Here is a 20211-nt window from a genome sequence, read left to right as displayed (position 1 = left end):
TACATGGGGCCCAAGTCCATGAGCCGGGCACTGGGACGTGGGAGGGCCCACCGTGAGCACAGACTAACCCAATGTATTACATCTTCTTCCTCCTCTCAGGTCCTGTACAATGTGTTTGACTCTTTTGTGACACTGGGTGGTGATAAGGTGACTGGTGTGGACTGTGTGAAAGGCATAGGTATGTAGCCGGCAGGCCCTGCCTCCCCACCTCAGGCCTGTCCTCTGAGGCTCTTAGATTCATAGCCCCAATCGAAAAGGGCTTTTCTACCATGCTGCTGTGCTGGCTGGCTTTCTGTCATCAAGGGAAAATACAGCCTAAAGGAGGGGAAGTTTACTTGGCTTCTGGTTTCAGAGGGTTCAGTCCATGCTGGGCTGGCTCCAAGTAGACACAACATGGCAGAAGGGCCTGGCAGAGGACAGCTGTTCACATCATGGCAGCCAGGAAGTAGGGGGGAGGGAGGGACCAGAGGGGAGAGAAAAAGCTGGCAGAAGAGAGTGGGGGCGCTGGGGGCAAGACCCTTTAGGTGTCTGAATGACCACTTTGTCCACCCGGGGCCCCCTCCCAACAGCTCCTCAGCTGTGAATCCATTGATGGGTGAATCAGTATATGAGATGATGAGCTATCATTGATGGGTTAATCAGCACCCTGTGATCCAATTTCCTTCTAAGAACCTCATCTGCAAACACACAGAACATGGGGTACAATTTGGAGCAAACCATTACAGTTGCAGAACTGGGCCCTGTGAACGCCCTTTTCTCAGACACCTCAAATGCAGTGTGGGTCTTGAGGGGTTCTGGGTGGCTCCCTGGGTAGGGACAATAGTCATCCTGGGACAGGACAGGTAGACAGCATCAGACAACACAGTGCCTGGTCCTCTCTGCCAGCCCAGCCACAGGGATGCACCTGGACAAGGTTCCCTCAGGGGGTCTGGGGTTCTCAGAGGCAAGGTGCCGTCCTCTGCCCCTTTATGCCCTGGGGCTGATTCCAAGATGGCACCCTCTCCCCAGAGGGCAGGGACCAGCTAGTTCCCAAGCTCTTGACCTCCATGGGCAGTTGCCAGGCAACCTCCACAAGAAAAGGCTAGGAAGGGCAGTCTAAGTGGTATGGCCTCACCCACGCCCTGCACAAAGGGCCATTCAGGCACCTCAGCTACACTCTGTCCCTCACAGTGTCCTTCTTCGTGGTGAGCCTGGGGGGCACGCTGGTGGGGGTGGTCTTCGCCTTCCTGCTGTCCCTCGTGACCCGCTTCACCAAGCACGTACGCATCATCGAGCCCGGCTTTGTCTTCGTCATCTCCTACCTGTCCTACCTCACATCTGAGATGCTGTCCCTGTCAGCCATCCTGGCGTAAGTCTCTGGGTGTGCATGGAGCCTGGAACTTAAGCAGCAGCCTTGCAGGCAGCTGGGCAGAGGCCAGGGACTCTGGGGCACCCCTAAAAAGCCAGTGTGGGCTTGCCCATGCTTCATGCCCAGCCATTCATACTCAACCCCCAAAGCAGAGAACGTGGGGTGGATACACGCTGCCCTCCTTGGGTCTGACATTTAGGGCACACTTCCAGCCGCCTGGCCCCTGAGCTGAGTGGAAATTTATTGTGTGGGTTGAGGAATTTTATTTATTTAATTTTAAATAAGGACTGGATGTTTCTGCCGAATTGTTGGCAGCCACAGAGCCTGCTGGGGGGTAGTCAGGGCCAGTGCGTTCCCAAGTGGTCTTGTGGGCCCAGGCCATCCGCTCAGGCATGCAGCCCTTGCCCAAATGGCGCTCCCTCAAGGCTAGCATTGCCCAAAAGACACCAATGGCCCGTGGGGTCATGGGCAGAGGCTACACAGACCAGTCGTTCTGGGTTCCCAGACCCAGGCTGAGGGCAGGGGGCAGCAGAGAGCACTTAGCTCGGGGCACCAGCCCAAGAGAAGCCAAGTCAGTCCACATGGTATAGGGCTGACCAGCAGGAGGATGTTGGCGCAGAATGCAGACACTGCCTACAACACCTGTAGCACCACCAGGCTGGTCAGGGCGGGGGCCTTGGAAAGGGCCCAGTCTCCAGGGGCAGCCCGCTGAGTAGCAGCCTCATGGCCTCACACCTGCCCCCAGAATCACCTTTTGTGGCATCTGCTGCCAGAAGTACGTGAAGGCCAACATCTCGGAGCAGTCTGCCACAACGGTGCGCTACACCATGAAAATGCTGGCCAGCGGGGCGGAGACCATCATTTTCATGTTCCTGGGCATCTCCGCCGTGGACCCCGTCATCTGGACCTGGAACACGGCCTTCGTGCTGCTCACGCTGCTCTTCATCTCTGTGTACCGGGTCATTGGTGAGAACTGGGACACTCAGGGACCACAGGTTCAGGGCACAGGGCAGCTCCCCAAAGACCAGCCTGGCCACCAACCCTGATGAGTGTCCAGGCCTCTTGGCAGCCTTGGAATGGAGGTGCTGGCTGAGGGTCAACCCTGGGACAAGGGCCCTGTAGGGCGTGTGGCCTCAGGCACCTGTGTCGTGCCATGGTGGGCCCAAAGCTGAGCCTCCTTTCCCACTGCAGGTGTCGTCCTGCAGACCTGGATCCTGAACCGGTACCGCATGGTGCAGCTGGAGACCATCGACCAGGTGGTGATGTCCTATGGTGGCCTGCGAGGGGCTGTGGCCTATGCCCTGGTTGTGCTTCTGGATGAGAAGAAGGTCAAAGAGAAGAAACTGTTTGTCAGCACCACGTTGATTGTCGTCTTCTTCACCGTCATCTTTCAGGTGCAGCTCGGCTACCAGGCGCTGCAGTGCCCCCTGTCCCTGCCCCCAGGGCTGTGGGACCAGTGTTTCCAGGCTGTGACCCAAATTGAATTTTGTAATTTTAGTAACTAGGAGCACTTTGTAGGTTTTCGTGTGGCCTCACAGGGGACGCAGCCCCGTTGTGTAGTACTCTTCCCACACAGTGGATGCACGGAGGCCCAGTTATCACTTTCTGGTGTCACACTGCTGGGCAGACTAGACCGGGCCCGCTGTGGCTTTGCACAGGGTGGGGCCCTGCCTGGCTGTGGGTCAGCAGGGTCATCTGTCTCCCAGGGCCTGACCATCAAGCCCCTGGTGCAGTGGCTGAAGGTGAAGCGCAGTGAGCAGAGGGAGCCCAAGCTCAACGAAAAGCTGCATGGCCGGGTAGGGTGGGGACGGAGGGGAAGGTGGGAGGGAGGAGCTCCACGAGTCACCAGCATGGCCCCTGCTTTGGCGGGGTGGCTGCACTGTCCTGTGACCCTTTGCTTTCCTTTTCTCCAACAGGCTTTTGACCACATCCTCTCAGCCATAGAGGACATCTCGGGACAGATCGGACACAATTATCTCAGAGATAAGTAAGTGGCCTGAGCCATCCAGACAAAATCCTAGGCCAAAATGGATACGGCCCGTGATGCATGCTGGTCTTGGCTATTGGTCTCCTACTCTTCCTTCCGTTGGTGTCCTAGATCATAGGCCTGAGGGCACAGGACCTAGACAGGGCCCTGTAGATGTGTCATTGTGACCCAAGGATCTCATGACCAGTTTCTAGAGGACCCTCATTCAACAGGGCCAGGCTCATCAGGCAAGCTGTCTGGGTTCTGGACTGACACTGCAGAGGATCACTGTGACCCAGACCTTCAGGTGCACACAGGTGAAAAAGCTGATGCCTGCAGAGGGGCTGACACTGTGGACACATCGGCAACGCAGATCTTGTTCCTGGGTAGAAAGTGACTCCTTTCCCTATGGCTGCCTATTTCCAAATTGTCAAATTTTGTGGGCATTGAACATCAGGAAAATAACTTCCCCTATTCTGTGAACTCAGGAAGGGTGTGTTACCATCCATCAGCATTTAAAATTACTTGCTCAAGAAACGGAACCATCTATTTCTATTTTATTCTAAAATATGCTTAACACCTAAAACTTTGCAACTCCAATAAGGAATTGAAAGAGTCAAACACATAGGCCCTGCTATATGAGATAGTCAACCACATTCTGCTAGGGCCAGCAAAGTTAGCACAAAGCCCAGGCATGCTAGCTCAGAGCTGAAACTAGGGCAAACAGACCCCTAACACCAGCCTTGCCTTGGGCCACCCTCTGAGGCTCACACGCCCTTGGAAACCTCATGGAGTCACACGAGAGGATGGTTTCCTTTGCATTCTACTGACCCCACCATCAAATGGGAGCAGAGTGGTGGGATGGTGCTGGTGGTGTCGTTGATGTCACCATAGGGTGTCTTGGGCCAGGAAACCCAGGATGTACAGGACAGTTGTGTGGTGGGTGCAGCTCCATAGACTTTTGTCCATCCATCCCTATCTCCAGGTCCTTGTGGGGCCGGAGCCCCAGGCCATCGGTGCTGATGCTGTGACTGTTTGTCCCCAGGTGGTCCAATTTTGACAGGAAGATCCTCAGCAAAGTCCTCATGAGAAGGTCAGCCCAAAAATCTCGAGATCGGATTCTGAATGTTTTCCATGAACTGAACTTGAAGGATGCCATTAGCTATGTGGCTGAGGTATGGGAATGTTCCATCTGTCCCTCTCCTAAAATTAGGAGACTGGCCCTGCTTTGGCTCCCAGGGTCTGATGACACAAGCGCTGTACCCGACTACCCCAGCTTGCCCTCAGGGCTCACAGTGTGTGGGATAGGACACAAAGGTGAAGTGCAGATCATCAAAGATCCCAGTCCACCCTCATGTCCCACCCTAGACAATGAGAAACCAGGCTACCCCCACCCCCGTGGTATACATGGGACCATTTTGTGGACAGTGCATTTGTGCACAGGCACAAATGTTGCTGTCACCTGGACCCTGTGGTTCTGACGCCAAGCTCAGGCTTAGGTCCAGGCTGCCCAGGTGCAGAGCAGTCCTCAGGTGCCTGCCAGGCCTCCTCTGGAGCAAAACTCACACAGAGGCAAACTCAGCCTTCTGAGAACCAGCATCCTGGAAGGGAATAGGAAGGGGCCTCTGGCGTCCTCTGCTTGCTGAGTCCTGTCTCTGGGGAGCTCTTTACCTCCATGCAGGTGACTGGACACTAGGCAGGTCCCGGAGCCAACCCAACCCTGACTCATGACCATAGGCTTGGGCTCTGCTCTTTCCACCAAGTTACTGGGGTGGTATAGGAGATAAGTCACCCAACCAATATATTGTGTGTTGACAGTCCCTTCTGGGTCTGAAGCCTAGAGATTAGAGGCCTGCTGGGGACAAGGCCATTTTCCTAATCTCCAGGTGTGGACCATGTTTCCCTAGACCCCCAAGTGCCCCTAGGCGGTTGTCCTGGGATGAACATGGACAGGGTAAACTTGCCTATCTTGGGCTCCATTTCTGTCTCCTGATGTCCATGGGTCCCCAAGCATGGGGACCAGGCCTGGCCTACCTGTAGGAAGTACTGCACATCCATCCTCCTTGTTGGCTAACTAGACACTTCTTGCAGGGAGAGCGGCGTGGATCCCTGGCCTTCATTCGTTCCCCAAGCACTGACAACATGGTCAACGTGGACTTCAGCCTACCCCACCCATCTACCATGGAGGCCTCAGTCTCCTACCTTCTGTACGTATTCCTGAGGCTATGCCTTGTTCATACCCCTTTGTCTTGTGTCCATGACCACATCCTCCCACATCCAGCCCACCCCTTACATGGGTTTCTTGGCCTGGACACAGGGTGAAGGGGTCCAGAAACAGAGACCAGCTTTGGCATCACACAGGTGACCCTCTTGGAGCAGGCAGCAAGGTTATGTTCTTTTGAAGCAGATGTAGGGAGGGATGGGATGGAGCTAGCATATGCAGTGGTCTGAGGCTCAAATGTATACCTAGACATGAAGTCAAGGACCAGGACCCGGCAGGTATGGGATTTCCATATACTGGCTAACAGCTGATGGCCAGCTCTGGCCAGTCACTGGTGCAGGTCTAAGAATAAGGAGAGCAGGGGGAAAGTGCTGTTGGGGTCTCAGGTAAGGCTTTGGAGGGAGACTTCAGGGCACCTTAAACAGGAGGTATCCAGGCTGCAATGAGGCCAGTCAAGTACAGCCTCATGCAGAAGAGGAGCCAGCCAGGGCTCCAGGGCTGGTCAAGAGCAGCAGCAACACCCAGGCCAGGTCCTAGCTCAGCATCTGTCTGTGCAGGAGGGAGAACATGAGTGCTGTGCGCCTGGACATGCAGTCCCTGGAGCAGCGGCGAAGGAGTATCCGTGACACAGAGGACATGGTCACCCACCACACGCTGCAGCAGTACCTATATAAGCCAAGGCAGGAGGTAGGCTCAGGTTCGCACAGCGCCTCTCCTCTACTAGGGTCCTCTCCCCGCCTGAATGCAGAGGTCTGGGCCGCTCCTCCTGACCGCCAGCCTGCCCCACCACCCTTTCCTAGTACAAGCACATCTACAGCCGGCACAAGCTGATACCTAGCGAGGCTGAAAAGCAGGACAAGGAAATCTTCCACAGGACCATGCGCAAGCGCCTGGAGTCCTTCAAGTCAGCCAAGCTGGGGATCAACCAGAACAAGAAAGCAGCCAAGCTGTATAAGAGGGAGCGTGCACAGAAGCGGGTAAGGGATCTGTTTGAGCAGAGTGAGGGGAGCTGAGTTAGGCAGGGCTCCAGACACAAGGCAGGGTGGGCATAGGGGTGGATGGGGTCTAAATGCAGGATGCATCTGTAAAGGCTCCAACTTGTTCACAGAGGAACAGCAGCATCCCCAATGGGAAGTTGCCCATGGAGAACCCAGCCCCTAACTTCACCATGAAGGAAAAAGGTAGGGTGCGGTATGTGGGTCACAGGGACAAGCCTTTTCTTCCTGAACTCCCTGGTCTAGCCACAATGTGGTGCCTCCTCCTACAGTTGGGCCAACGGAACAGAGGGCGGCTCTGCCCCTACCCAACCCACCTCAGTCCCTGACTACTGGGCTACCCAGGTGCTGCTGGGTCATGGAAGCCATAATGACAACCCTGGGGGTGACCCTGGCTGCTAAGGACCCAGGACAGTCTAGCTCCAGCCCACTTCCCTCCTCTTGTTCCCTGCTCCAAAGATTTGGAATTTTCAGACCATGAGGAGGCCCCAGATTATGAAGCTGAGACCAGTGGGGGCATCGAGTTTCTGGCCAATGTCACAAAGGACACAGCCTCAGACTCTCCAGCAGGTGAGGGACACTGGGGATGGGGGGCACCTTTGGTGGCAACAGAGCCCTAGCTGTGGTGCTGCTTTCTCCACCCTGGCAAACTTCCCCAGGGCTGGCAGCCCGGCAGACCAGGTCTCTGTATCCAAGGACAGGGAAGGAATAGGGGTTAGGGCTGAAGGCTTGAAGGCACAGGATGGACCATACAGGTGGCCTTGTGGTAGTCACAGAAGGAGCTTCGGTTGGCCTGAACCAAAGTGTGTTCCCCAGCCCTGTTGGGCCTCCTGTGAGGCTAATAAGCACTGCCCTCTCTCCTAGGAATTGACAACCCTGTGTTCTCCCTGGATGAGGACCTGGATCCCAGCATCCTTGCCAGGGTGCCACCCTGGCTGTCCCCTGGGGAGACTGTGGTGCCCTCCCAGAGGGCCCGTGTGCAGATTCCCCAGTCTCCCAGCAACTTCCGCCGCCTGGCACCCTTCCGCCTCAGCAACAAGTCGGTGGACTCCTTCCTGATGGCTGACAGCCCTGAGGAGCGACCCCATGCCCTTCCTGAATCCACACACATGTAACTGGCACCCCGTCTAATGCCTGTTTCTCTGATACTTCCTCCAGGGCTCTCCTGGACCTGCACTCTCTGCCTCTCTCCAGCAGCTCTTCCTCCTAAATCCCCAGCTTCCATTGACTGCAGATCTCGTAGGGGATGCTGAGGAACCAGTCTGTCTCTGCTTCTCCCGTTAGGACACAGGGATCCAGAGGGCCTGAGGGCATTCTCAGGTTGTCTAGTGAGAATTCACTTTCAGACTATCAGCTGAATCACAGGGGGTCCTGTGTGGTCCACTTGAACCTCACTCCAGCCCAGAAGCACAGGGCAGGAAGGGCAATGTGCAGGAAAGGGTCCTGAAGGTTATCCAGGCACAGGAGCAAGCATGCCCAGGACAGAGGCAGTGGATCTCTTCTATTTCTTACACATGGTGCAGGGAAGGTGCAGGAGTGGCTGCCCAGCACCCTTGCTGGGGCTTCTGCAGGGCTAGACCCAAGAGGAGGTGAGGAACTTGCAGAGCCCTCTAGCGGCAGGGTCTTGGGTCATTCCAGGTTTTCCTCTGGGGGCTCTGTGCAGAAGGGAATTAATGTAGATGGTTACATCTGGCCCCTGTCAGGTGTCAGGCCCTTAGAAATGAGGGAGGTTTTCTACCTGGTGGACACTGGTGGAGGCCATGGGGACCGTACAGCCGGGGGTACCCACTACTGTCCTTCCGCCTGTCTCTGTTCTTACTCTGGATCCCCCACCCGTGTCCTACTGTCCTCGGAGTGGTTGCTGCGTGTGCAGAGGGATGGGCGCCGTTGAGGGCTGGCCTGGAGTACATCGCAGGGCACCTACAGGGACCACCCTCGCCCTGGACGCCGTAGTGCCTTGGCCTCATGCTTTGTACCCCACAGGTGACACCGGCTCCGACACGCCACTGACCGGAGGTTCGTCCCCGCGCCGAAGTCTGCCCGCTGCCCCGCTGCCCCCACCCTTGCCACCTGCGAGTCTCGCGCAGTCTGCTCGCACTTCAACACCCGGGACGCATGCACGGTCAGCAGCGGCACGGCGCGTGCACAGCAGGCGCTCATTCCAGCGACCGCGTGCGCGCCGCCGCCCAGAACTGCGCAAGCTGGCCTCGCTGCAGCCGCCGGGCCCCGAGCTACCGCAGCTGGCGCTGGAGCAAGAGGAGACGCCGCTGTGACCAGGATGCCGTGCCCGGCGGGGCTGCACCGACTCGGAGTCCGGGCATCCAGGCCGGGGTCACCCTTCGTCGCTGCTGGGCTATTGGGTCGCCGGCTTATCCGGAGCCAACCGTCCTTGCGCACCTTGGGTTGTGAGCGATGGCCAGAGAGGTGGGAACATGGGCGCCACGGTTCTGTGATCCCAGTCACCCTCTGGCTGGTGGCATCTGTTGCGTTGGTATCTTAGCTACGGCGTCCCATCCTTATCCGGGTCGACAGCGGCATACAGCAATTCCGGACCTCAGGACAGCCCTGTCCCCAGACATCTCAGCCAAACTGTTCCTCATGCCGCCCTGAGGTAGTGGCCGAAGACCACAGGGCTGGGTGGGAGGAGGAAGGACCCAGGTAGCCTGTCGCAGCCAGTGTGGGCTGCCCTGGGTCCCCTGAGATCTTTGCAGGTTAGGCCCAGGACGGGGAGGGACCTGGAGCTTGAGCCTCCAAGGAGAATGTGGCAGCACTGCCCTGTGCTTGTCCTGGATGTCCTCCCACTGCCCCCAGGGCTCAGGGATGTGGCCTTGGACAGCCCTGCCCTTAGAGCAGTGAAAAGCCGGCCACCTCCAATCCTCAGAGCACGGGCTGAAGATTGCCAAGGTCACTGAGGAAACCCAGAGCGGCTGAAGGCCCTCCTGGTGGCTTTTTGGAAACAAACCACTCCCAGCTGTCTGCTCAGGAAAACTAAACCCCGTCTCAGGGTCCAGGCTGACAGCTCACATTCTCAGGGTTCAGAAGGGGTTGGCAGCATTTGGTGTTAATGCCACAGTGAGTCCCAGACAGCAAAAGCATACATTTCCTCTTCACAACAGCACTGTCACTGTTGAAAGGGACCAGTTAGTCTGCTGAACACCAAAGCCTCTTGGCTTCTGCCTCAGGGCTACTCCTGACAGGAACCCACCTGCTGTCACTGAATCCCAGCTCAGTCCTCTTGAGGAAATGCAGCACTTCTGGTTTCTAGGAGCTGCTCTTAGAGAGATCAGCCAGCAGCACGGACAGCTGGCGCAACTTGGGAGCCTTGCCCAGGATGCTCCAAGAGGCGGGCAGCCACCAGCCTGCAGCCAAGTGGCTAGCCTGCTCACAGCAGGAGCTGCCTTAACCTACCCAGGCCATGAGATGCAGGCTCTGATTCCCACTGCAGGGGCCAAAGGGCCAGGTGGTAAATCTGGGACAGATACCCCTTGATGCTCCATACCGGTGTCTCTGAGGGGGGCAGCTTTGTCTAGGCTGGAACCAGAGTTCAGACAAGGAAGCAACTGGTCCTGAGAATCCACCTCACACCCTTGGAGAGCACCATGGCCACGTTTCAGACAGGAGAACCTTGTTGTTGCTGTCACTTGTAAAACAAAAATGTAAACAGTCCATGAATGTATTTCCTTATGGAAGCTGTTGTAAAAATTTTTGTTAGGAGAGTATTATTTATTTAATACTGAACTTTGGCCTACTTCGTGGTACTGTATGTACACATTTAGAAACTTGCTACTTCTCACTTCTGTATTTTTCTTGAAAATAATTTTGTTACAATGTTCATTGTACTGTATATCAATTGTCTATTATGAAAAATTTTGTCCGAACTGAAATTGAGGTGGATTTTTTTGAGTGGTGAAGTGGGAGTGTAACTGGCCAAACCTTTGATTTTGATCACAAGGTGATGTGCCTTAAGATGTCCCTCCACATACACGGTGGCAGCACCTGCACACAACCTCCAAGACTGACTGCCGGACCAGCTCTATTAAAACATTTCAAGACATTTGTGTGAAAACTATAAATGAAAACCCCAGGATTTACAGAGCAGTCTCCCATAGCAGGAGTTGCTCCACACTGAACCGAACACTGACACAGTACTGCATGTCCATGCTGCCACGAGGTAGCCCTGGTCACTGTGAGGAAGCCACTGGGCACAGCTATGAAGTCACCTACAGCCGTCTTAAGCCAGTGCACCAGAATGCGACCTCAGTAGGAGGCTCACAAGGTCACAGTTGTGATGAAGGTGGTCCTCTGGTGGCTGCTGGCATCTCTGGCACGTAGACCCCTCCTTCTTATCTCCACAACACGCATCCCCTCCCACTGTGTCCCCCCACGATGCCTACCCACTCCTCTGTGACTTCATCTCAGTCACACCTGCACCAATTCCATTTCTGTACAAAGCCACATTTCAGGGGATTAATACCTCAGCGCTCTTTTCAGAGTGTGTGTATGGATACAATCTGGCCTGTCCCAGTGGGAAAGGTGGGCAGTGGCAGCTCAACCTCTTTGGACCTGGCCACAGGTCTGTGCGGGGCAGCTACAAGCAGGGGGCTCACCTACCATTGTACTAGCAGCCAGGAAGAACTCACTAGACCAAGACCAAGGAATTCTCTAGGGTTGGTGGACATTGTTCTGCTAGTCTGGTGAGGATGGACTCAGCCGTGGAGCATGGGGCTGCAGGCAGTTGGGGCTGTAATACTTGGAGGCCAGGATTCAAGGACAACTGCCCTCTACATGGCTTCTGTCTGGTGGTAGCCCCATGCGGCACCTGCAGGAAGCAGAGGGCAGCCTTCCTCACAGGATGGGCCTGCCCAGGCCTGCACACAGGTGTCCCCTCCTGAGCAGCTTGGAGATGACCTTCCTCTGGTCAAGATGGACACTGCCCATCTGCCAGGAATAGACAGTGCCCTTCCCATTGCTGCCAGCACTTATGGCCTCTAAAGATACAGACATGAATGCACTTCTGTCTAGCCAGAGAGCCAGCGCTCAGTCATCGGGGCCTGCACAGACCATGGCCTACATCCAAGCAGACAGGAGCCAGTTCTGTACTGTATGTGATGACGGTCAGCATGGCGGGTTCCAGTTCTATTAAGTCGCACCCACTGCAGGCCAGATGGAGAAGGCAGACTGTAGCAGCAACTGGATGTCACTAGGGTGGTGTGGTCTCTTCTGAACCTCTTAGCTCACTCTCCAATCTTCACTTAATTCTACTCCAAGACAAAGGCCTATTTGTGAATTATCCTTAGCTTGTGAGGATGAAACAAAAGCAGGACATTAGCTGTGCCATCTCAAAGATGGAGGATGACACAGCACTGCTGCATGCTCCGAGCGGAATGCAGCTCACACCGTCAGCACACCACATCCCCAGGACGTGTCCTGCCACGCTCTCCACCTCTCCTGACTCTAGAGCCCTGAGGACGGAGGATGACCCTCTGAGTACACAGGGGTTGGGGGAGAGGGACACAGGCCATGTCTTTTCCCATCATGCAGCTGCTGGCACTGCTCTGCTGAACAGGTGTGCAGAGTCTGCAAGGGACAGGGGCTCAGTGCCCACTCTGGGTACAATTCTCTTAGGTAGCTTAGCTTACAAATTACTGTGTGAGACATGGTAGTGTACACCTGTAATTTCAATTACTCAGGAGACTGAGGCAGGCAGACTGCAAGCTCAAGGCCAGTCTGGGCAATTTTGCAAGATCCTGTCTCAAAAAGAAGGGCCAGGGATATAGCTCAGCGGGTAAGTGCCTGCCTGGTAAGCACAAGGTCCTGAGTTTGAACCTCAGTACCACAAAGGGGGGGGGCGTGCTGCAGAGCAGTTCCATGGTAGAGCGCTTACCTAGCATGCATGATGTTCCACCACCACCAAAAAAAAAAAAAAAAAAAAGAGAGAAAAAGAAAAACATAACTGCAAAGTGATGCTACTACTGAAGGCAGATACTATAAAGCAAGGCTGAGTCAGGAAGAATTACTTTAGGGATTTTGCATCACAATTCAGCATGACATATAGATCTTGAAACATATTCCCAATATTTGTTTCATGCCCATTTCTATTGACGTGCTGCTAGCACTGTCTATCCTTGTGTGCCTGAAATGGCCAGCACTGGCCCTGGGGCTCTGGGTGGCGTTCCCTGTGTCCAGCAGGTGAGCTGCTCCTCTGTAATGAAGACCAGAAGCTGACCTAGGGACAGTCAGGAAAGCCAGGGTGAAGCTGGGCCCGGCAACAGCAGCTTCTGGGAATGGCACATGACCAGGCAGAAGCTGCCTGGCTTTTGCTTCTTTTAATCAGGTAGCAGAGGCAGTTGGTTCAGACTGAGCTCAGCCACCTTAACCCTTTAAGGAAGAGCAGGATCCTAGGATAGGGTCACAAAGGACTGAGTATGTGCTCTGGGCAGGAGGCCTGTAATGGAGTAAGAGACACCCACACACGTTTCCCACAAGTGACCAAGAGGCTTTACACAAAGACATCTTCACAAAGCACATTTACATCAGGGAGGAAAAACCCACAGACCCAGACATCCAGGAGCCACCCCACAGCCCTCACCCCCATACACTTGGGCATCTGAGATCGGCACATTGTAGCTAAGACCACCAGCGGTGGCCCTGGAGGGGACATTCGCTTTAATATGCTTCTGGAAGTAGGGACACGATGCCTCAGACACGCACAAGCAGATGGCCAGTTACTTGAGGAGCTTTGCCACATTCAGACTGGGCACAACAATCTCCCTGAAGAGGGGCACGTAGTTGGGGTTTGCCTGCGTAGAGCCCTGTTCTAGCGACTCAATGATGGTCTGCTTCATGTCCCGGCTGGCATCCCCACGCATGGCCAGCAGTGCACCAATGTGGTCCTCCCTGCGGCAGAGAACAGAGGCATTAGCGTTAGTCTACACAGCTACTCTCACTTGACCCCCCAAACAGGCAACCCCTCAGAGGTAGGTGTGGATATGCAGACAAAGGAACCTTGTCCCTGGTTTTCTTCGTACTGTGGCCTTTCTGCATGCGCCACCACACAAGGCTTTACACATGCGTTGAGAGTCCCTGGATTCAAGGATGGCCCCTCTGGGGGCATTTAGCTCAGGAGCTCACTCTTCCCCTCAGCAGAGCTGAAGCAGCAAGGAGTTGTTCAGACTGAGCTCAGCCATATTAACCCTTCAAGGAGGGGCAGGATCCTAGGATAGGGTCACAAAGGCCAGGCCAAGGCCAGGCCCAACACTGGGCAGGGGGACATGAGTGCCACTTACCTCAGCCCAACATCAGGGACTTCAGGTTACGAACGCAGAAGGGTGTCCGGGCATATATGGCATACAGACTCCCTTCCTTAGGTCCCATAAGTATTACAGGACAGGGTTTTCTAGAACTACCTGTCTGGCTGCCCCAACTTTCTCCACCAAACCCATCACCGCCCCACACTGACAGCTAGACGGTACCCCAGACGTCTGTCCACTCAGGCTGAGGCCTGTGCACCTGGTAGGACGGGGTGGGCAGAACACTGCACAGAAGTCATGCTGCTGCCCTCCCCTCCACAGCCATCGCCACAGCCACCCTCCGCCACATACCCAGCTGGTGCCAAGGGCTGCCCCTTGGCCCTATGAGCACGCAGCTCATCTTCCCAGCTCCCTGGCCAGCTCACCAGGAAGATGCACAGTGGTTACCTGATGTCTGGATACTTGGTGACCAGAGTTGAGAACTCCAGGTAGAGCAGGGAAGGGTCTGTTAGCTTAATAACCTCTGCCACAGCAATAATGGTGTCACAGTAAGCATCCACGTCTTCGCCAAAGCCCTGGAAGACAGCACAGTGAGGGGTAGCCTTGCTACTGCTCGAGAGCAGAACCACAGCTTCATTCTAACTGCCCCAGCCCTGCCCCTTGCTGTGCGGGCACCTCGACGCTATGGAAGAGGGTCCTCACCCAGCCTTTTAATAGGCACAGTAGAGGCCTGAAGTCAGGTCAGAGTGGCAACCAGGATTTCAGAACAGGAGAAGGGCGGGGAATGAACAGGAAGGTAGGTATTATGACAATGAGCCACGGGGCTACTGCCTAATAAATCAACTGCTGCCACTAATGGCATGAGTCTCTTGGTGATGCATTTTATCATCCCCAGAGCCAGTCGGGCTCTGAACCCAGACCCTGCCCCTAACAAATAACTTATCTACGGCTGGGTCCTTCTGTGACTGTTTCCCACCCACCAAACTGCACATCCCAGGGCGGAAACCAAAAATCAGCCAAGAGACCACAGGATTCTGTGTCCACATGACTAGCGCCAGTGCCACTAGCCATGCCTGCAACTCACAGACGCTAGCTTCCGGAACAGGAAGCACAGCTGCTCGGCCTCCCGGACCATCTTCTCAGCACCCTCCTTGCGCTCCTCAGGGCTCCGGAAAGAGATGCGCTTCTGCATGACAGCCCGCAGGTACTCCACTACCACGCGCCGGTGTGCCTCGGCCGTCATCCTCTGGCAAAAACATACTGAGCTGCACCTCTGCCATCCTGGAGAGCCACCAGGTGAGCAGCTGGAGCACACTGTTTTCATCCATATAGGAGGGGATTCTGCAGAGACTCTACTAAGCACATCTGAGATGTCACCATGAGCTTCTGGCTACTTCCCATAAGCTGGCAGGGAGCGCACCAGGCACTGGCTGGGGGCTGTGCTGATGTTTTCATTCTAGGCAGCTGTGGGCCACACACAGAGCACAGCTCCGGGCAAAGGCCAAGCCATGTCAGGAGGAGCACATTCTGTCCCTGGAGGAACATCTCCTCAATGTGAGCATGGTTGGAGGTCACAAATATAGTGACAGTGCCACAGCAAGGTTTGTGTGAGCAGGTGGCACCTGTGTACCATGTCAGCACAAGACACCATGCTCTACCACAAGGTGGTACCTGCCCAGCCCGAGGTTGTCAGACATTGACTGAAAACCAAAATACAAATACTTTAAAAAATGCAAATGAGTACAAGCAAGAAGAAACAAAACTGACTAGATTAAGTTTGAAAATAATTATAATTTATTTTATTTTATTTTTTGTGGAACCAGGGATTGAACTCAGCCTTTACGCTTGCCAAGGAAGCGCTTACTCTACTGAGCCATTTCCCCGTCCCCTCAAATTATAATTTAGACAAAATGTAATTGCTAAAATATATGCAGATAAAACTCCATTCCAGAGTAGGTTTATAGCCAACTTTCAAATAATTTTCATACGATGGGGTAAAGAAAGATTTCTTAAACAAAAAAGGGCATTAAAATTAAGGGCAGCATTCCTCCAAAAAAAAAATAATAATAATAATGAAAAGAGGCAGAAATTACTAATCTCAGACTGCTTTACACAGCTCACACTAGGGGTCAAACTACACAGATTCACCCTCCCATCATAGAGGCGAAGTCTAAGACAGGTGAGTGGGCTGGGTCCTCTGAGACCTCTCTTCAGGTGCCCTGAATGGTGGTCTTCCTGCAACTGTGTCCTTGCCTTCCCTCCGAAGGACTGAAGCCTCCTCTTCCAATGGACTGAGCCTCTTCACATTAACTGCTTTTTTAGAAACACTACCTTCTAGTACAGCCTCATTCTAGGAACAGGAGCCAGAACTTTAACATTTTGAAGGAGACATAATTCAATCAATCACAGAAACACAGAAGGGAAGAGAAACACAACACACACAGCCAGGTAAAAACTCATTTCAGTGCACACACAGAAATCCTACAAGTAGGGGCCGGGGAGATAGCTCGGTAGAATAAGCACTTGGTACTGAAAAAAAAAAAAAAAAGAAAAGAAAAAAAAAATCCTACAAGTAAATCAGAACTTTCACAGACATCCTAGATTGTGGCAACACCTCATAAAAGAGGAATTCCAAATGATCAATCAAGTAAGGGCCCTGGGCACCACTGATAAGGAGAGAGGCGCCCATTTAAACCACAATGAGAGGTCTCCAGACACAACCAGCAACCACAAAGCCCCAGTGACCTGCTGCTGCCCAGAGAGGGCTCCAAGGCTGGACACAGGCAAGACCTCCTGGCAACGCTGCATTCAGCCTCACAGCTCTGCAAGAAACCACTGAGCATGTCCAGCATCACAGCGAGCAGGAGATGCTGAGGTGCCCCACGGCCCCCTCAGGTGGTCTGACAGAATAAGCACACTGTGTAAAGCTTGAAAACAAACACCACTATAGAGTGTGTGTGTGTGTGTGTGTGTCTGTGTGTGTAGCACCCAGTCCCTTTGCACACCCTAGGCCAGCACTTCCTGCTGAGCCACATGCTCCCACTCCCCTGACCACACATTCTTCTTAGGCAACACATTCAGCTAAACAACTACAATGAAAGGTGAGTGAGCTCCTGTTCTAACTTCATACAACCTCGACCCAGATGCTAGTGACGCAGGTGTTACTCATGATGGTGACTCGGAGGCTGTGTGTCTGGTGTACTCATAAAAGAGTGGATCATGGGTAATCAGAGAGCACACTGTTCACGCTGAGAATGACCAGGAACCAGCCACAGACACATGAAGAGTAAATGCACAAGCCTTAGAAAAATAGAGCTGACCAAAACTGATCTAAGAAGAAAAAGAACCATCTGCAGCAGGCCTAGCGGCATCCACCCACACCAATGGCACCATCTGCAGGTCTGGGAGCTTCTGCCGGGCTCAAGCACAGCACAGACAGCTCTCCTCAGTCACTGTTAGGCCACTGCAAGCACAGTCACTAGCTGGAGGAAGAACCACCAGGGAAATCCCAGAAGGGGACTGGACAATGAAGCCCAGTAAAGTATGAGAGAAGGCCATCACCGACAAACTCACAGCCACAGAAACAGCTTGCAGCACTCCATCCAGTTTAGGACAAAGTACTGCAACTACCTCAGTAGGTGCCAAAATAGCACTTAGCAAAATAAACCCAGACAGTAGTAAATGAAACCCAAATTTCACACGTATCAGCCCTAGAAGTCAGGAAGAGAAGGGTTCTCCTCAACCTCAGGAAGCACGGTCACCACAGCCCCACAGCAAGCACGCTGCTGTGTGCCAAAAGACAGGAAGCACGTGAGGCGCAGGCAGCACTGAGGACTCAGTGGCCACTCTTTTCAATTTAAGACATTTATATCTGCCAATATTTTCCACATGCAGCACACACAATACACACAATGTATTCACACATCACTCACACACATAGCCTCTTTCTGGACCCAAGGCCCTCCTTCTGGCCAGGGTAGAGGACGAAGACGACTTCACCACCAGGTGACAACAGGCCTATGGTTTCCCTCAGGGCTACTGCCAGGGCTGCCTCTTCTGAAGGCCCTCTGTAGTATGTACCTAGACTCATCCACACTGGGGTAGTGCACACTGGACTCACATTAGAAGCTTGGGGGGGAGAAGCCACTGGACAGGAACGGGCCCTGCCCACAAGCTGTTGAGTGGTGCCTGAAAGCTCATGTCCCTGTGCCACTGAGGACCCACCACCAGTCCAGAGGCTAGCTCATCAGAACTGTCTACATCTCTGCTTTGGCTGAAAACTAAAGTTAAGAGAACCCTGGGGCCATCTCTGCACCAGCTGCAAATATACCAGGCCCTGGAACATTTTGGCCAGAAGTTTGCTTTTACTGTGCTAACAGCTAGCTAGAGGTAGGGGTTGGTTGCAGCACTCTCCCCACAATCTCTGATAAGAGGCCTCCTGAGAGCAGTCAGTGGTCATTTAAAGTGCCTTTTAAAGGCAAACAATCAGGGTCTGAACAACAAAAAAGCACAAAAGGTGGAAGGATCAGAAATGAAGACAGTGCGCAACAATACAACTCATAGGTGCAACGCCTGCTCACATAGAGCTCACAAAGGGGCTCAGGGACTGAAGGTGGGGTCAATGAGGAAAATGCATGACGTGCCAGGGGTGCGGCAGATCTCAAACCATTTCCCCCTAAAATCCAGAAATCAGTGATCAGAAGCTAATCCTGAAAAGTAACACTTTTGCTAACAACAAACAAGGCACTCGAGGCCTGGATGAGGAAAGCACAGATATGGGGACACCACGATGACCAGGTAGGAGTCCTGGTCCCCAGGCTGGTGTAACCTCTGCATGCAGCAGGTGACTGGACATTTCCTCTGCTGCCAGCAGGTGTCATAGTGCCCACTGGACCTGTACTGCCCATCCATGGACATTGACCTCAGCCAAGAGTGTGCTGGAGTCTGAAAGAAGCTGCTGTTTCTCCTCGCTGGCCTTTCTGGGGACCTTAGGTCTACCAATATCCCCTCACGCACAGAGGTCCCAGGTCTGCAGCCTGTCCCCCTCGATCCCCAGTGGAGGCTGAGTGGGTTCCAGGCAGGGCCAGAGAACACAATCACTTCCCTTAGGAGCCTCTGCCTCCACCTACCCATCACCAGACCATATGACACCAATGCCACCTACCTCCCCTGGGTCCATCACAACCATCAGTGGAGCTAAAGTGACAACGCAATCTAAAGCCGACATAAGGGAGGATGCAGGGTGCTATGCCTTACCTTTTTATATGGCCTTTTAATTTTGGCAAAATCATTGAAATAGTCTTCCACAGTGACACAGATGGTGTCCACAGCGTTTGAGCCTACCAGCCACTTCTTTGTCATCAGTTCATTCAGATGTTGCTGAAAATCAGAGTTCACAGAAATCACCATTTTGAGTGACACTTTGTACTTTAACAGATTTATACTACATCAACTTTTGTGATGAGCTTCACAAAGTGACAGATCAGACATGTAAATATCTGTGCACATATGTATTTTACCTTTAATGACAACATTCATTAAACATGGATACTCCATAGCTTACTCAATTCTCTACTGATGGATGTTTCATATTTTTCCTATTTTGCAATTTTAAATAGTGCTCCAGTAAATCTGTATAATTTTGCAAGTGAAATTAAAATAGAATTCGTCAGTCAAAAGTGTATCAATTAGAACTATTAACTGTATTTCCAAACTGCCCTGCATAACTGTACCAATTCAGCTCTACATAGAACACAACATATTTCTCCTGTGCCTTCAATATCAACATTTTTTAAATTCTTGTCTCCTGATAAACAACAAATAATATTCAGCCTTAATCTGTGTTTCTTCACAATAAACTTGGGCTATTTCGCAAACAGGGCTCTGGCATTTCCTTTTCCATGAAGAGGTCATTCATATCTTCTTTTTTTTTTTTTTAAACTATGTTCTCTTTTACATTTATAGTCCCTGCTATGGTTTGTATATAGATGTCCACTCAAAGCTTTGTGCAGTTGGCGACAGCATTTTTTGGAAGTTGCTGAATCTGAATGTGTGAATTAAATCGTATTACAATGCTGCAATTAAGGATGAGTGACTTCCTGATCAATCCACAGATTGGACTGGCACTTCCTGATCTTTTTTTTTTTTTGCGGAACTGGGGATTGAACTCAGGCCCTTGCACTTGCCAGGGAAGCACTTATTCTACTGAGCCATCTCCCCAGTCCCCTTTTTTAAATTTTTTTTTATTTTTTAAAGAGAATACAAAGTAGTAATAAGACAGAAAGATTACAAATGATACACAATTCCACTAAACAAAATAACATGAATTTCACAGTATTTGCTGTATTACATAGTACTGTCTTCACGCTAGTGTTCATATTACCAGATATATGCATGCAAAATAGGAAGAAAAAAAGATGTAAGAAAGTAAG

The 20211-nt window shown here is 52.8% G+C and overlaps 2 protein-coding genes across 4 annotated transcripts in view; one reads left to right on the top strand and one right to left on the bottom strand.

Annotated features, from left to right (window-relative positions):
- Positions 1-10400, top strand: part of Slc9a3 (solute carrier family 9 member A3) — a 38016-nt gene extending 27616 nt beyond the window's left edge. For 2 of the 3 annotated variants that reach the window (XM_023706469.1, XM_004625263.2), the window contains exons 4-17: positions 100-178; positions 1171-1348; positions 2094-2314; positions 2540-2742; positions 3055-3144; positions 3265-3335; positions 4360-4489; positions 5406-5521; positions 6093-6222; positions 6336-6512; positions 6644-6716; positions 6990-7100; positions 7395-7641; positions 8514-10400. In XM_023706469.1, coding sequence (XP_023562237.1) covers positions 100-178; positions 1171-1348; positions 2094-2314; positions 2540-2742; positions 3055-3144; positions 3265-3335; positions 4360-4489; positions 5406-5521; positions 6093-6222; positions 6336-6512; positions 6644-6716; positions 6990-7100; positions 7395-7641; positions 8514-8517 — 1830 coding nt within the window. In that variant the 3' untranslated portion in view covers positions 8518-10400. Of the gene's footprint in view, positions 1-99; positions 179-1170; positions 1349-2093; positions 2315-2539; positions 2743-3054; positions 3145-3264; positions 3336-4359; positions 4490-5405; positions 5522-6092; positions 6223-6335; positions 6513-6643; positions 6717-6989; positions 7101-7394; positions 7646-8513 lie in introns of those variants that run through there. The other variant, XM_023706465.1, reaches the window with a different exon arrangement.
- A 2611-nt stretch (positions 10401-13011) lies between these two features.
- Positions 13012-20211, bottom strand: part of Exoc3 (exocyst complex component 3) — a 41317-nt gene continuing 34117 nt past the window's right edge. Inside the window, exons 10-13 of the mRNA XM_004625176.3 lie at positions 19037-19159; positions 14865-15026; positions 14228-14355; positions 13012-13427 (exon numbers count right to left, since the gene is read on the bottom strand). Of these exons, the coding sequence (XP_004625233.1) occupies positions 13256-13427; positions 14228-14355; positions 14865-15026; positions 19037-19159 (585 nt within the window). The 3' untranslated portion in view covers positions 13012-13255. The remainder of the gene's footprint in view (positions 13428-14227; positions 14356-14864; positions 15027-19036; positions 19160-20211) is intronic.

Source organism: Octodon degus, unplaced genomic scaffold (genome assembly GCF_000260255.1).
Source record: "Octodon degus isolate 3935 unplaced genomic scaffold, OctDeg1.0 scaffold00008, whole genome shotgun sequence".
NCBI classification, from domain to species: Eukaryota; Metazoa; Chordata; class Mammalia; order Rodentia; family Octodontidae; genus Octodon; species Octodon degus.
Note: the sequence above shows the minus strand (reverse complement) of the source record. Positions and strands in the feature narration are given on the sequence as shown.